The sequence below is a fragment of the Mustela putorius genome, unplaced genomic scaffold (genome assembly GCF_011764305.1).
Source record: "Mustela putorius furo isolate JIRA1106 unplaced genomic scaffold, ASM1176430v1.1 tig00004007_pilon_pilon_pilon, whole genome shotgun sequence".
Classification (NCBI taxonomy): domain Eukaryota; kingdom Metazoa; phylum Chordata; class Mammalia; order Carnivora; family Mustelidae; genus Mustela; species Mustela putorius.
In genome coordinates, this window is record NW_025422145.1 from 8,459,420 (window position 1) to 8,472,881 (window position 13,462).

A 13,462-nucleotide genomic window follows, 5' to 3' on the forward strand; every position below is an offset into this window, starting at 1 on the left:
GTGGTCCCCACTTTGTGACGCATCGTCTTCCCCTGGTTTGCCTGGATCTGCTCTCGTAGTCTTCCCCAGGGGCCCAGGGTGTCCTCGGGGTCCGTGTCCAGGACCCTAGGGCCAGTGAGGAACCGAGCAGAGGCCAAGCCCGCCTCGCTTGACCTGAGAGTTGCTGGGAGACCCACACGGCACCAGACCACAGTGAGCCTTTCACTGTGAGATTGAGGACTGTTGAAAGTGACTCGGTCCGCAATGAGATGGGAAGACTCTGCTGACTTTTATTTAAGTCAGGCCCTCACTTGCTGAGATAATATGTCATGATAGGATCCAATGTCCCCTTTTTTTTTTTTTTTTTAGCATTTTTTTTTTTTTTTTAAAGATTTATTTATTTATTTATTTGACAGAGAGAAATCACAAGTAGGCAGAGAGGCAGGCAGAGAGAGAGAGAGGAGGAAGCAGGCTCCCTGCTGAGCAGAGAGCCCGATGCGGGACTCGATCCCAGGACCCTGAGATCATGACCTGAGCCGAAGGCAGCGGCTTAACCACTGAGCCACCCAGGCGCCCTCCAATGTCCCCTTTTAATTTCATAACTACACCATAAAGTTCAGCTTTACTAGCAGAGGGAGGTGTGCCCTGATTATCTCAGATCTGTAAAGAGTTGTATGGTCGATTGATTCCCAGTTGAAGTGGGCTGTTGGCGTGTAAGACAGAACAGCCAACAGATGCACCTTCCCGGTCCCCCCGAGTGCGGACCGGGGTCAGCCGGGGTGCCAGGCAGCTCGGTGGAGGCCCCTGGTTCGGCCCATCCTCGGGTCCCTTGTTTTAGGGAAACCCTGCCTCTTCCCCTGTGTGCTTTATCCCTGCACATCTCCCTGCTCTCCCTGCCAGTGGTGCAAGTTCGATGATGACGTGGTGTCCAGGTGTACGAAGGAGGAGGCCATCGAGCACAACTACGGGGGCCACGACGACGACCTGTCCGTGCGGCACTGCACCAACGCCTACATGCTGGTGTACATCCGGGAGTCCAAGCTCAGTGAGTAGCGCCCCTCGCTTGGCTCGGCTCTGCGGGACCGAGTCCCCGCTCCCAGGGTGCTGTCCTCCGCCGGGCTCATGCGGCCTCCTGGCCAGCTGGATGGGGCGTGCGGGTTTTCATGTGGACTCTCGGTCCCGAGGACTTGGATTTGAAGATGACTGTGTTGATGAGGACATGGCATTGGGGCCTTCTGAGGGCCTTCTGAGGAGGTGAGCGACTGTACTTTGTCGTGCAGGTGAGGTTTTACAAGCGGTCACCGACCACGACATCCCTCAGCAGCTGGTAGAGCGACTCCAGGAGGAGAAGAGGATCGAGGCCCAGAAGCGGAAGGAGCGGCAGGAAGCCCACCTCTACATGCAAGTGCAGGTCGGCCCCCGGCCTGGGCTACGCGCTGTCCATGCAAGGGCGTCGTGGGGGTGGGGGGGGCACGTGGGGGTGGGGGGGGGGGTGTGGTGGGGGGAAGCAGGGTGTTGGGTGAGGGCCCCCGGGCAGGGCACGGCAGGGCCGGCCAACGGTGGGAGGTGGTGCTCCAGGCTGCGGAAAAATGTAACCGGTGACAGGGAAGGAAGGAGACCTGAACAAGGGGGTGAACTTCGAGAAGGTTTGGGTTCACGGTTCGGTCGCTGCTTTCCGCAGGTTGGTTGCCTGGGAAGAGAAACGCGCTGAGCCTTCTTGCCGGGCCTGGGCAGTAACCCGAGGCCTCCAGGCAGTGGGCTTCCAGCTCGCCCTGCAGGGACGGGGTGTGAGTGTGTGGGGGCGCAGGTGTTCGTACTTTTTTTTTTTTTTTTTAAGATTTTATTTATTTATTTGATAGAGATCACAAGTAGGCAGAGAGACAGGCAGAGAGAGAAGAGGAAGCAGGCTCCCTGCTGAGCAGAGAGCCCGATGTGGGACTCGATCCCAGGACCCTGAGATCATGACCCGAGCTGAAGGCAGCGGCTTAACCCACTGAGCCACCCAGGCGCCCCTGTTCGTACTTTCTGACTCAGCTCCTGATTTCGTCCTTCGTCATCTTTTCTTTCTTTCTTTTCTTTTTTTTATTACAGATTTTATTTATTGATTTGACAGAGATCACAGGGAGGCAGAGAGGCAGGCAGAGGGAGAGGAGGAAGCAGGCTCCCCACTGAGGAGAGAGCCTGATGTGGGGCTGGATCCCAGGACTCTGGGATCATGACCTGAGCTGAAGGCAGAGGCTTTAACCCACTGAGCCACCCAGGCGCCCCATGTCCTCCATCATCTTGATTCTGGTGTCCTTGGGTCTCTTGAAGAAGGGTGCTAGAAACAATGAGATTAGCTCATGTTACTGTTGAAACATTTGTTTTGCTTGGGGTGGTCTCACGGTTGGAAACTCTGTTGCGTGTTTTCTGTGTATTTTCAGATAGTTGCAGAGGACCAGTTTTGTGGCCACCAAGGAAATGATATGTATGATGAAGAAAAAGTGAAATACACTGTGTTCAAAGTATTGAAGAACTCCTCCCTGACTGAATTTGTCCAGAACCTCTCTCAGACCATGGTGAGTTCCGGCCGTTCTGGGGGTGGTTGTTTTGACCTCCAGGTTCTGCCTCCTTTCCTCACTCACTGGACCAGCAGGGACCAGGCATTCAAGCCCTGGCATACTGGGGACCCTGATGGGGGCGGTTGGGTGGTGGGTGGTCTCTGTTGTCCATGTCCGCAGGGAGAGCTCTGTCATTTCATTTCTTCGAATCCTGGAATCCTGGCATGCATAAGGAATTAAAGTACAAGCTGATTTTGTTTTAATTTAGCTTTAATTTTTTTCAGGGATTTCCACAAGATCAAATTCGATTATGGCCCATGCAAGCGAGGAGCAATGGAACCAAACGGCCTGCCATGTTGGATAACGAGGCAGACGGCAACAAGACGGTGAGGGCCGCGTGCAGGAGGTGCCGGGGGCCGCCGTGGCTTATCTGCCTCTGGCCCCTGACTTGTGGGTGGCCATGGTCTTCACTCTCATTGGCCCCTGAAGTAGACTAACAGCAGCATCTCTTTTGCAAATAGATGATTGAGCTGAGCGATAATGAAAATCCATGGACGATATTCCTGGAGACCGTTGATCCGGAGCTGGCTGCCAGCGGGGCCACGTTACCCAAGTTTGACAAAGATCGTAAGTGTCCCTGGGGCAGCAGCACTGGGTCCCTGACCAGCATCTAGACACATGTGGGGTTCTGTGTCCTTCCTTTGCCATGAAGTCCAGTTCCAGATATGCCCCGGACCCCTTCCCGTGCTCAGGCTTCTTGGTGAAGCTGAGTGGGCCTGACTGGCTGCTGGTGGCAAGCAGCCTGTGGCCGTGCTCAGTCCTCGTGTCCTGTTGTGGCCTCGGCCCTCCGTCAGTGGCCACAGAGAAGGCACTGGTGAACAGGTTGGCTGTCTTCTGGCACGGCTCTGTTTGACATAACACGTGGGTCAGAGTCTGCTGATGCTCGCTCTGAAACGGTCACTCGTTCCTGCTGCAAGGACACACAATATTCGTGTTTTCTCTCGGCAGCACTCAACTAGCTGGTCAGTACCTGGCCTTGAAAACAGGATGCCTGATGAGGGTATGGCCCTCAGTCCCATCCTCACTGCCTCGGATTAGTGTTTCCCGGGGGCCCGATGTGTGGAATGACACTGGACTCTTAGGGTCATTTAGCCTTTGATGAACCTCGGCGGACACGATGGCTTTTGGGTGCCAAAGGCTGTCCTTTTGGTTGTCTCCTGTTCATGTTTTTGGAACATTGTCCCACGTGGTAAGATCCTAACAAAACCTGTTTATTAATCTTGTAGATGATGTCATGCTATTTTTGAAAATGTATGACCCCAAAACACGGAGCTTGAACTACTGTGGGCACATCTACACACCAATATCCTGTAAAATACGTAAGTCCTCCTGCCCTTACCCTCGTGGTTGGTTTTGCTCAAGTCTTGGTTCATTACAGCTTTGGATTCTTGTTTTCCTCAAACGCAGGTGACTTGCTCCCGGTTATGTGCGACAGAGCGGGATTTATCCAAGATACTAGCCTTATCCTCTATGAGGTTTGGACGGCTTGTTGTTCCGTAAACACTATATCGGTTATGGTTTGGGGAGGGCTCTTCTCGTGTGTTTTGCTGCCTTGGCTTCATCGTTTTGTGAAGTCGGCAGCTAAGTTGGTGGGGGCCCTGGCTGGTGTTGAGTTGAGGGTCACAGTTGTAGAAGTCTAGATATTTTTTTTTCCTCACTCGGGCTCAGGGATCATTATGTCCTGCGGATAGTAACGTTCCCGTTAGCATTTTCACTTACTAGAAATGTAGGGCAGAGAGAATGGAATTCTCTAGGAGAGCACCTGTGGCATCGGGCCGTGTGGAACACGGACAGACGCTCATCGGGAACCTTTCTTCTCTTAAACTGTAGGAAGTTAAACCGAATTTAACAGAGAGAATTCAGGACTACGACGTGTCTCTTGATAAAGCCCTTGATGAACTAATGGACGGTGACATTATAGTCTTCCAGAAGTAAGTACTTTTTGAAGGACTTAATCACTTTGTTCTCATAGTTTTCCCATAAGCCCCAGAAGTAGGAAACAAAACTGTGTCAAGACCCTGAGTTAGTCAGATTTTATTTGAAGTAGCTGAGAATGTGGACAGAAGTCGGCCTCTCTCTCGGTTTGAGGATCGTGGGCAGGGAACCTTTTCCTCATAGAACAAACAGTTTCCTAAGAATCAGTGACAAGCATGGCAGCTCCGAGCGGGGCAGCAGCCCGGCCAGCGGCAGGGTGGTTTTCTTGCCCCTCAGCGTGAGGGTCCCCGGTACACACCTGCAAAGGGGACTCGTTGAAGTCCCTGTGCCTGTCACACCAGCAGGTCTGTGGTCTTAGATGCTTTGTCTGCAGGCAGCCTCGCTGCGGCTCCTGGAGAAGCCATCTGGCCATGGCAGTGTCGAATACGGGTCATGGGGATTGCACGAGCACAGCGCTTGGCCGACGTAGGTTTGGAGGGCCAGGAAGTAAATATTTTAGGCTTCAGGACTACGGCCCTGCTGCCTTAGCAGGAAAGTGGTTGCCTGCCATCTCCGGGCCAGAGCAGCCTCTGCCGTGAGGCACGTCCTGCCGAGTCCCTCCCTGTGTATAAAACAGGAGGACACGGTTCTGTGTTCTGTGTTCGCGTCGAGATCAGGAGCAGCAGGTGGGTTTGCACAGCGCGTGGGAGGCTCCGAGCACACCCTCTGAGTGTGGTGGCCCTTCCTTACTGTCCTGGCTGACAGAGCAGCTGGGATACACTCCAGACTCCTAGCAGCCATGGGGTTAGTCGGAACTTCTGTCCATACCTTTCTGTGTCACTGTGGTTGGAGAGGTGGTGCCTTTTTATTTCTTTCTAAAAAAACCATTATGCCTGGCCTGGATTTTGATTCAGTCTGCATTCTGTTTCTTTCTCCCCCCAGGGATGATCCTGAAAATGATAACAGTGAATTACCCACTGCAAAAGAATATTTCCGAGACCTCTACCACCGTGTTGATGTCATTTTCTGTGATAAAACAATCCCTAATGATCCTGGATTCGTGGTTACATTATCAAACCGAATGAATTATTTTCAGGTATTTGATAAAGGCTTCAGATTCCACATCAGAGAGACTGAGTCCTTTTTTAAAAGGGAGGGTTGCTGAGGGAGCTGACGGGCTCGGTTCCGGAGGAAGGGCGATGGCCCCGTGGTCTTATTGGTTCTTTTTTTTTTTAAAGATTTTATTTATTTATTTGTCAGAGAGAGAGTGAGCGAGAGCGAGCATAGGCAGAGTCAGAGGGAGAAGCAGGCTCCCTGCGGAGGGCAAGGAGCCCGATGTGGGACTCGATCCCAGGACGCTGGGATCATGACCTGAGCTGAAGGCAGCTGCTTAACCAACTGAGCCACCCAGGCGCCCGTCTTATTGGTTCTTGAGGGGATTGTGCTCACTCTGCCCCCCGGCTCCCATCTCATCCACCCTGGCACAATACGGTTTTTTGAGATGGCAGTTTCTAGAGCAGCTTTGTCTCTGTGACAGCTTGCCATCGGCAAGTAAACCTGTGGACCTCACCATTAAAAGTGAGAGACCGTTGGGGCGCCCGGGTGGCTCAGGTGGTTAGGTGTCTGTTTCTTGATTTCAGCTCAGGTCTTAATCTCAGGGTTGTGGTTTCAGGCTAAAGGGATTTTTTTTCCTTTAAAAAATACCTTTTTTTTTTTTTTTTTAAGATTTTATTTATTTGACAGAGAGAGAGAAATCACAAATAGGCAGGCAGAGAGAGGAGGAAGCAGGCTCCCCGCGGAGCAGAGAGCCCAACATGGGGCTCGATCCCAGGACCCTGGGATCATGCCCTGAGCTGAAGGCAGAGGCTTTAACCACTGAGCCGCCCAGGTGCCCCTAAAAAATACTTTTTTAACAGCTAATTTCACCGATGCACTGCTGGGTATATACCGGGGAGTGGTTTATTCTCAGCAGGTAGTGGATTTTTAGGCCATGAAAATTCAAGCTGTTTATATCACAGTTTTTTATTGAGAACATTAGGTAAATAGTTAGTGGTAAAGCTTATAAGCTCATTCAGTTCACTCCCCAACACAAGCCGCCTTTTCTGACTTCGGGTCCCTTTCTTCCTCCCAGGTTGCAAAGACAGTGGCCCAGAGGCTCAACACCGACCCCATGTTGCTCCAGTTTTTCAAGTCTCAAGGGTAAGGCGGGCCCTATCGCCTCACATCAGGGTCTGTACTGCCTGCTCTCCAGAGTTGATCCGGACATCGTGGAACTAATCCCACGAGTGGGGTGGCCGTGGCACCTGACATGCCCCTACTTAGTTTCCGATAGAGAGTGGTCACCTCACACATCCTGACCGCCCTGCTTCCTGACGTCCGAGGCATGGGCGGCCTCACCCAGAGCCCGACGGACTTTTTAGATACGTGACCCCCCGCGTCTCCCGCGCATCCAGCCAGGTCCACCCCACCTAGGCTCGCGCGCACCGTATCCCCATGCCGAGAGCACAGGTGGGGCCACAGGGGCCCTCAGGGCTCTGGAAACAGGAGTGTGTAGGGAAGCCTTGTGCTGGGCCTACATTTTGGCTCTGGGCGTAAGGGCAGTGGTTTGTTTTATGCTCACGGATATTTTAGGTAAACAAGTCATTTGTTTTTATGCTTTTTTCTTGTGCAGTTATAGGGACGGCCCGGGTAACCCTCTTAGACATAATTATGAAGGGACTTTAAGAGATCTCCTACAGTTCTTCAAGCCTAGACAACCCAAGAAGCTTTACTATCAGCAGGTATGAGTCTGAATTCACGTAACCGTGGATGGTCAGGACAGGCTTGGGTTTTGTGGAGACATATCTGACGGTCTCTCTTTTCTCAACAGCTTAAGATGAAAATCACAGACTTTGAAAACAGACGAAGTTTTAAGTGTATTTGGTTAAATAGCCAGTTTAGGGAAGAGGTACGTGCTTTTTAATGATAAGAATTTTTATTTATTTTTATTTTCATTGGTGTGTGTTCAGTGTTTGTCTGTCTAGCCCTTGAAAACTAAAACAACGAAAGAAGGGTGCTAGTGGCCCTCCGCCCCCTCCTGCCACCACCACTGCTTCTCAAACCGTTTCTGCCTCTGCCCAGCCCCCTGGGCAGCGCCCTACCCCCATGAGGTGGTGGCTCTAGGAGGTCTGTCCCTGCTCGGAACCAAGCACTTCACCTTTGTAGCTCGGCCACTTTCGAATGACCGTGCACGCCATGTGCCATAAACATGCTCACCTGGGTGGATCTGATAGGCTGACATCCTCCAGTCCAACTCTGGTCATTGTCGAGGCCGACACTCTCTCTCGATGTCCCTTTGCTCAGAGAGCAGACTAGGAGATGGCCTTCTGTGTGGGGAGTTTCCTGAGAAGCTGTTCTGTGAATGGCCACCTTTTGGCATCAACGGGGCATTTCTTAAACTCCCCTGGGGTGGGGCCGGGGGACAGAGTGCACGCATTGGGGCGTTCAGGGTGGGGGTGTCCTGATGTCGTGGGGGTCTTGGGGACAAGTGAACATCTCGTGCAGTGTTTCCCCTCTTCCCAGCAACGTGGGTGTGTGTGAGCAGAGACCCCCTTATGTTTTCTTTCATCTTGCCCTTTCCTAGGAAATAACACTATATCCCGATAAGCACGGGTGTGTCCGGGACCTGCTGGAAGAATGTAAAAAGGCTGTTGAGCTCGGGGAGAAGGCGTCAGGGAAACTTAGGCAAGTATTTCCTGAAGTCGGAGGCGTCCCCGGGGAGGTGCTGGCCCCGGGCCCCGCGGGCGTGTTACTGGACGCGCGCACAGGGGCAAACCGGCTCTCGGCCTGGCTTCTGTGGCAGTGTATAAATATTTCATAGTTGAGCCATATTTTTTTCCTTCCTTCCCTGTCTCCTAATCGTTACTAAGATGTAGTAAAGATGAGATTCGGGTAGAAAAGTCAACGCCTGGGGTGTTGGGGTGGCCCAGTCAGTAAAGCGTCTGCCTTCAGCTCGGGTCCTGGGAGCGAGCCCCGTGTCGGGCTCCCTGCTTCTCCCTCTTCCTCTGCCTGCCGCCTTGCCTTCTTGTGCTTTCTATCTCCCTGTCAGAGAAATAAATAAAACCTTAAAAAAAAAAAGTCAACACAGTGGAGAGAGGATTAAAGTGAGTATCAGCAGAAACTGGGCAGAGCTGCTCTCAGTTGTGTTTGAGAAAACCAGGCGCTTCTGACCCGTGAAGCTGATTCTCCGCCTGGAGACAGACGCCCGGACTCGGCGGGCAGGGTTCATGTCAGAGTCGGGCCCGCTCGTCCTGGTGCCCTGACGTCTGCTCCCAGGACAAAACAGGCCTTGGGGCTGTTCGGTTCCTGGAACGTTTGCTCCGTGATATTAAGAAAAGAATGAGATCTTTATCCTCTAATGAGTGCAGGAGCAAAACACTCCCAAGTCCTGCCAGTTGGGAACCATCGTGGGCACAGGGCACGCGGTTCCTGGACGCTCGGTTTCAGCTCCATCCCTCCGCCCGCAGGGGGCCGCGTTGCCTCGGACGCGGGGGCCGCCGACTGGGGTTGTCCGGGGTTGTGCGTGTGCTCCCCGACGATGCCCACTTTGCACCTTTCAGCTCTCTGAAGAGGAGGAAAATAAGCAGCTGTCGATAGCTATTTGATAAAGAATTTCTTCTTAGGAAGCTACTCATCAGTCCTTTTTCTCACACAAATTGATGTAGTCCACACCCCCCTTGTTCTGTGCAGGCTGCTAGAGATTGTAAGCTACAAGATTATCGGTGTGCACCAAGAAGACGAGCTGTTAGAGTGTTTATCCCCGGCGACGAGTAGAACGTTTCGAATCGAGGTAACCGGCCCTCCCTGTGGGGGCCCTGGCCAGAGCGACGGCCACCCGCCTCCCTCCGCCAACGGCACTGACTTGCGGGTGCGGTCCCAGTGCCATGCGTGGTACCAGTAGAGGCTGTTGCTTGCAGCTGCTTTGCTCTTACACATTTTGAGAAGTTAATGTTTCATTGTGACGGAAGTTACATAATGTAGAAAATGTAGAATTCTCCTCTGGAAGTGCTTCAGGCGTGTGCAGCTGAGCGGCCCTCCCGGCCGTGTGTCACAGCCCATGTCGGTCCCCTTCCCCTACAGCTCCCCGCCTGCCCTCCCCTGCTCCTGGAACCGTGTCTCTGACTGCCAGTGGTCCCCATATATGTAGGGTCGCAGACGGCTTGTGCTCAGGAGTGAATACGGGCCACAGGCACATCTGGCCAGAAGCTGAGGCTCCGTGTTGACGGAGGAGTGGCTGGGATTTCCAGTGACGTCATTTGGTCTCCCCAGACCCAGAGTTTCCTTAAAAAAATGCAGATGCCGGTTGCCTGGGTGGCTCAGTGGGTTAAGCCTCTGCCTTCGGCTCAGGTCATGATCCCAGGGTCCTGGGATCGAGCCCCGCATCGGGCTCTCTGCTCAGTGGGGAACCTGCTTCCCCCCCGGCCCCCTCCGGCTGCCTCTCTGCCTACTTGTCAGATAAATAAATAAAATCTTTAAAAAAAAAAAAATGCAGATGCCTTCCACCTCTGAGGTCTCATCCTCACAAGACCCGGACGTGGTGCTGGGCCAAGATAAGCCTCAGCTGTGTTGTTGGAGCAGCGAGTCGGAAGCGAACGCGGCCTTGGTGTGTGTGGACCGCGTTGCTCAGCTGCGTGTCTGCTCTGGGTCCGCAGGAAATCCCTCTGGACCAGGTGGACATAGACACGGAGAACGAGATGCTTGTCACCGTGGCGCACTTCCACAAGGAAGTGTTCGGGACGTTCGGGGTTCCGTTTCTGCTGAGGATACACCAGGTGAGGGCCGGGCTGCGAGGTCGAGGACCCACCGCCCCCGGTGCTGCGGGCTTCGTGCTGCCGCCCCTGCCCGCTGGGCTGATGCGGAGCTCTGCTGGCGTCCATGCGGGCCGCACGCAGGTGAGTGTGCACACGTGTCCTTCACCGTCCGCAGGGCGAGCACTTCAGAGAAGTCATGAAGCGGATTCAGAGTCTGCTGGACATCCAGGAAAAGGAGTTCGAGAAGGTACGCGCCTTGGGCACTTGGGAGCGATGTACGGGCCGCACTCAGAAATCTTGGCTCAGGAAGCAGCTGGGACTTGGGCCAGAGGTGAGCGTTTGCTTGTGACCGGAGTTCACGGAGGAGGGCCCTTCTGTCTTTCAGTTTAAATTTGCCATTGTGATGATGGGCCGACACCAGTACATCAACGAGGATGAGTATGAAGTGAACTTGAAAGACTTTGAGCCTCAGCCTGGTAAGCGCCCTTCCACGGGCCGAGCAGCGGGCGGCCCACCGCGGGTCCCGGTAGCGTCTGTGCATGTGAAGCAGGGAGGAGCGGTGCGTGGCCACGGTCCCGTTGTCGTGGCTCCCTGGCAGGGCGCACTGGGAAGCCACTGGCCCGCTCCGTGAGGGTGGGTGGTGCTTGGCTGCGAGTCCCAGCTTCCCCGGGAGCCGCCCTGAGGGCCGCTGGCCCTGCCGCTCCTGGGCCTGCTCTCCGTCCGTCTCAGCCGTGTCTCTCTCTCCACCAGGTAACATGTCTCACCCTCGGCCTTGGCTAGGGCTCGACCACTTCAACAAAGCCCCAAAGAGGAGTCGCTACACTTACCTGGAAAAGGCCATTAAAATCCATAACTGACTTCCTTACCCAGTGTGTGCAAGGCGAGGGGCCGTGCGTGGGTGTGTGCCCCTTTTTAACAGCCTAGAACTTTGGTCCACGTGCACTCTGTCCGAAGTCTTCAGCAAGAGGGTTTGCTGCTGATGTTAATTTTATTTTGTTGAGGCTGTTCAGTTTGGCTTCTCTGTATCTATTGACTGCCCTTTTTGAGCAAAATGAAGGTGTTTTTATAAAGCTTGGATGCCAATGAGAGTTATTTTACGGTAACCACAGTGCAAGGCGACCGCCAGCATAATGGGGGTGGGGGGAAGGGGTGAGGGCCGCGAGGCTCTGGCGAGAGGCCTCTGGTGTGTTCCCAGCGGGCGGAGGCCGCCCGGCTGCCTTCCTGGGGTCACGGTCCCTGCCGCTGGGCTCGCGTGGAGGCTCATCTGCCGTGTTTCCCTCCGTTCTACTTGCCATGACCTTCTGTGCATCTGTAAAGGCAAAACAGAGAAACTCACAACCTAATAAATAGTGCTCTTTCCTTCACTGCGTGTGCTGTCCCCCTTCCTCGGTCCTCCTCCCGCTGCCTGGGTCTCAGTAAACGTGTCTCAGCCGCCAGCCACCACCATTCCGCAGCCGCGCACACCGTGGAGGCGCCGGATACAGATGCGGGCCTGGCGGGTGGTCCCGGGTCTTTCTGTTCACTTGGAAACACCGGTCAGACGGAGGTGTGCTCTGCGGCCCCTCGGCAGGCCTAGCGAGCTCACCGTCCCTGCAAGCAGTGCAGCGGGTGTCCGTAGAAGTTCCTCGAAGCGGAACAGACGGAACGAGACAAGGAGGGTCTTCTAGCAAAGAGGGGGCATGCTCACTAGTGGTCAGTAAGCTGTCGACTTTGTAAAAAAGTTAAAAGAAAAAAAAAAGAGAGAAATGAAATTGTATATTTAATGAATGAACATGTACAATTTGCCACTGGGAGGAGGTGACTTTGTTGGGTGCATTTAAGTGACTTTCACTGATGTTGATACTCATTGTGTGTAGTTTTATTTCAGTCCCAGGCTTGTTTCCTTTTATTTTGGAGCTAATGCCGGCTGCGTGTCTAGTTTTGAGTGCAGTAAAATAGAATCAGCAGATCACACTCATTTTTCATCCTTTTCCAGGAGTTTTGTTTGTTTCTGTAGCAGCAATGTACACCAACTCTTCCTGTATATTGCCTTTTTGCTGGAAAATGTTGTATGTTGAATAAAATTTTCTATAAAACCTACAATCCGCTGAGTGGCGTGGAGGTTGAGGGAGGTCTCTGTTCCCCCTGCTGGTCGTGTTGCTGACGGATGGTCCTGGTCTCCTGGGGGTTTTGGACTTTGCCTTCCATTTGAGGCGAAAGTGGACCGTTTAAGTTCAAGTAAGAGGAGGTTTTCCGGGAGGAACCCGGGCACACAGGAGGCGGCTAGAAATAGTACCAGAACGGTGGGAAGTGATGCCCAGACCCGTCCGCGCAGGTTCCTGGGCTCTGCGCTGGTCTTGGATTCAAAATGACTTTGGTTTCCAGGTTTCCACAGCCTCGTGTGTGCCTTTGCTCCCCAGGAGCTGTCTCCCGAGGCGCGCAGGTGGCACGTTGCAGGGGCGTCCCGTGCGCGCCCCGAACCCTCCTGCCATAGGAGGGGTGTGGCCAGGCCAGCGAGGCCTTTGTCTGTATATGACTTTGAGCATCATTACGTGGTCGATCTTCTGTTTTCGCTTTGGCCGTGGCTCGGTTCTGGTCGGGGAGCTGGCAAGTGTGGTCCCCAAAGCTGTTAAGTGACTGTTCTTATGAAGAGCTGGCAGTGTGGACGTGTTCTGCGTTTACTTGTCCGTTCCCTCCCGGCTGGGGGCTTGAGCGTCCGAGTTGATAAAACGTTCTTCGGGGCATGGGGTGGAGCTGCCTTCAGCTCATTCTAAACCCTGAGGACGTTCCTGCCTGTTGGCCGTCTGACTCCCCAGACAGATGCGTCCCTTGGGAACGTGATGGCACGTGAGTGTGACCTGCACGTGGGCACCGTGGGCAGAGAGAAGCGGCCTCGCTTTACCGCGAGGAGGTGCCGGTCTTGCCTTTGCCTTCCCTGAGGGTTCCCTGCAGGGAGGAAGCGCCGTCCCACGGGGGCTGCGGGGGCGTCTTTCGACTGCGTTGCTGGCCTTGCTCGGAGCGCCAAGGCCCGGTCTCGGGACACGGGACAGCGGACTCTCAGGACTGTGTCTTCCCAGGCGGGCCTCGACCAAGGCTTTCCTGCCGCGCATCCCTGTTGGCTTTGAGGCGCGGCGGAGGTGCGTGCGTGGTGTCGGGGACGGACACCTGTGCGGAAGGCGCCCTGCGGCACAGACGCTGGCG

The 13,462-nt window shown here is 54.1% G+C and overlaps 1 protein-coding gene across 4 annotated transcripts in view; it reads left to right on the forward strand.

Moving 5' to 3' along the window:
* The window catches only part of USP7 (ubiquitin specific peptidase 7), a 63,461-nt gene extending 51,100 nt beyond the window's left edge, over window positions 1–12,361 (forward strand). For all 4 annotated transcript variants that reach the window (XM_045072141.1, XM_004750399.3, XM_004750401.3 and 1 more), the window contains 18 exons: window positions 880–1,024; window positions 1,260–1,390; window positions 2,403–2,537; window positions 2,804–2,905; window positions 3,041–3,146; window positions 3,806–3,898; window positions 3,987–4,054; window positions 4,410–4,510; window positions 5,436–5,589; window positions 6,625–6,692; window positions 7,165–7,273; window positions 7,363–7,440; window positions 8,116–8,216; window positions 9,222–9,321; window positions 10,184–10,303; window positions 10,458–10,529; window positions 10,668–10,758; window positions 11,033–12,361. In XM_045072141.1, the coding sequence (XP_044928076.1) occupies window positions 880–1,024; window positions 1,260–1,390; window positions 2,403–2,537; window positions 2,804–2,905; window positions 3,041–3,146; window positions 3,806–3,898; window positions 3,987–4,054; window positions 4,410–4,510; window positions 5,436–5,589; window positions 6,625–6,692; window positions 7,165–7,273; window positions 7,363–7,440; window positions 8,116–8,216; window positions 9,222–9,321; window positions 10,184–10,303; window positions 10,458–10,529; window positions 10,668–10,758; window positions 11,033–11,139 (1,881 nt within the window). In that variant the 3' untranslated portion in view covers window positions 11,140–12,361. The remainder of the gene's footprint in view (window positions 1–879; window positions 1,025–1,259; window positions 1,391–2,402; window positions 2,538–2,803; window positions 2,906–3,040; window positions 3,147–3,805; window positions 3,899–3,986; window positions 4,055–4,409; window positions 4,511–5,435; window positions 5,590–6,624; window positions 6,693–7,164; window positions 7,274–7,362; window positions 7,441–8,115; window positions 8,217–9,221; window positions 9,322–10,183; window positions 10,304–10,457; window positions 10,530–10,667; window positions 10,759–11,032) is intronic.
* Window positions 12,362–13,462: the final 1,101 nt, after the last annotated feature.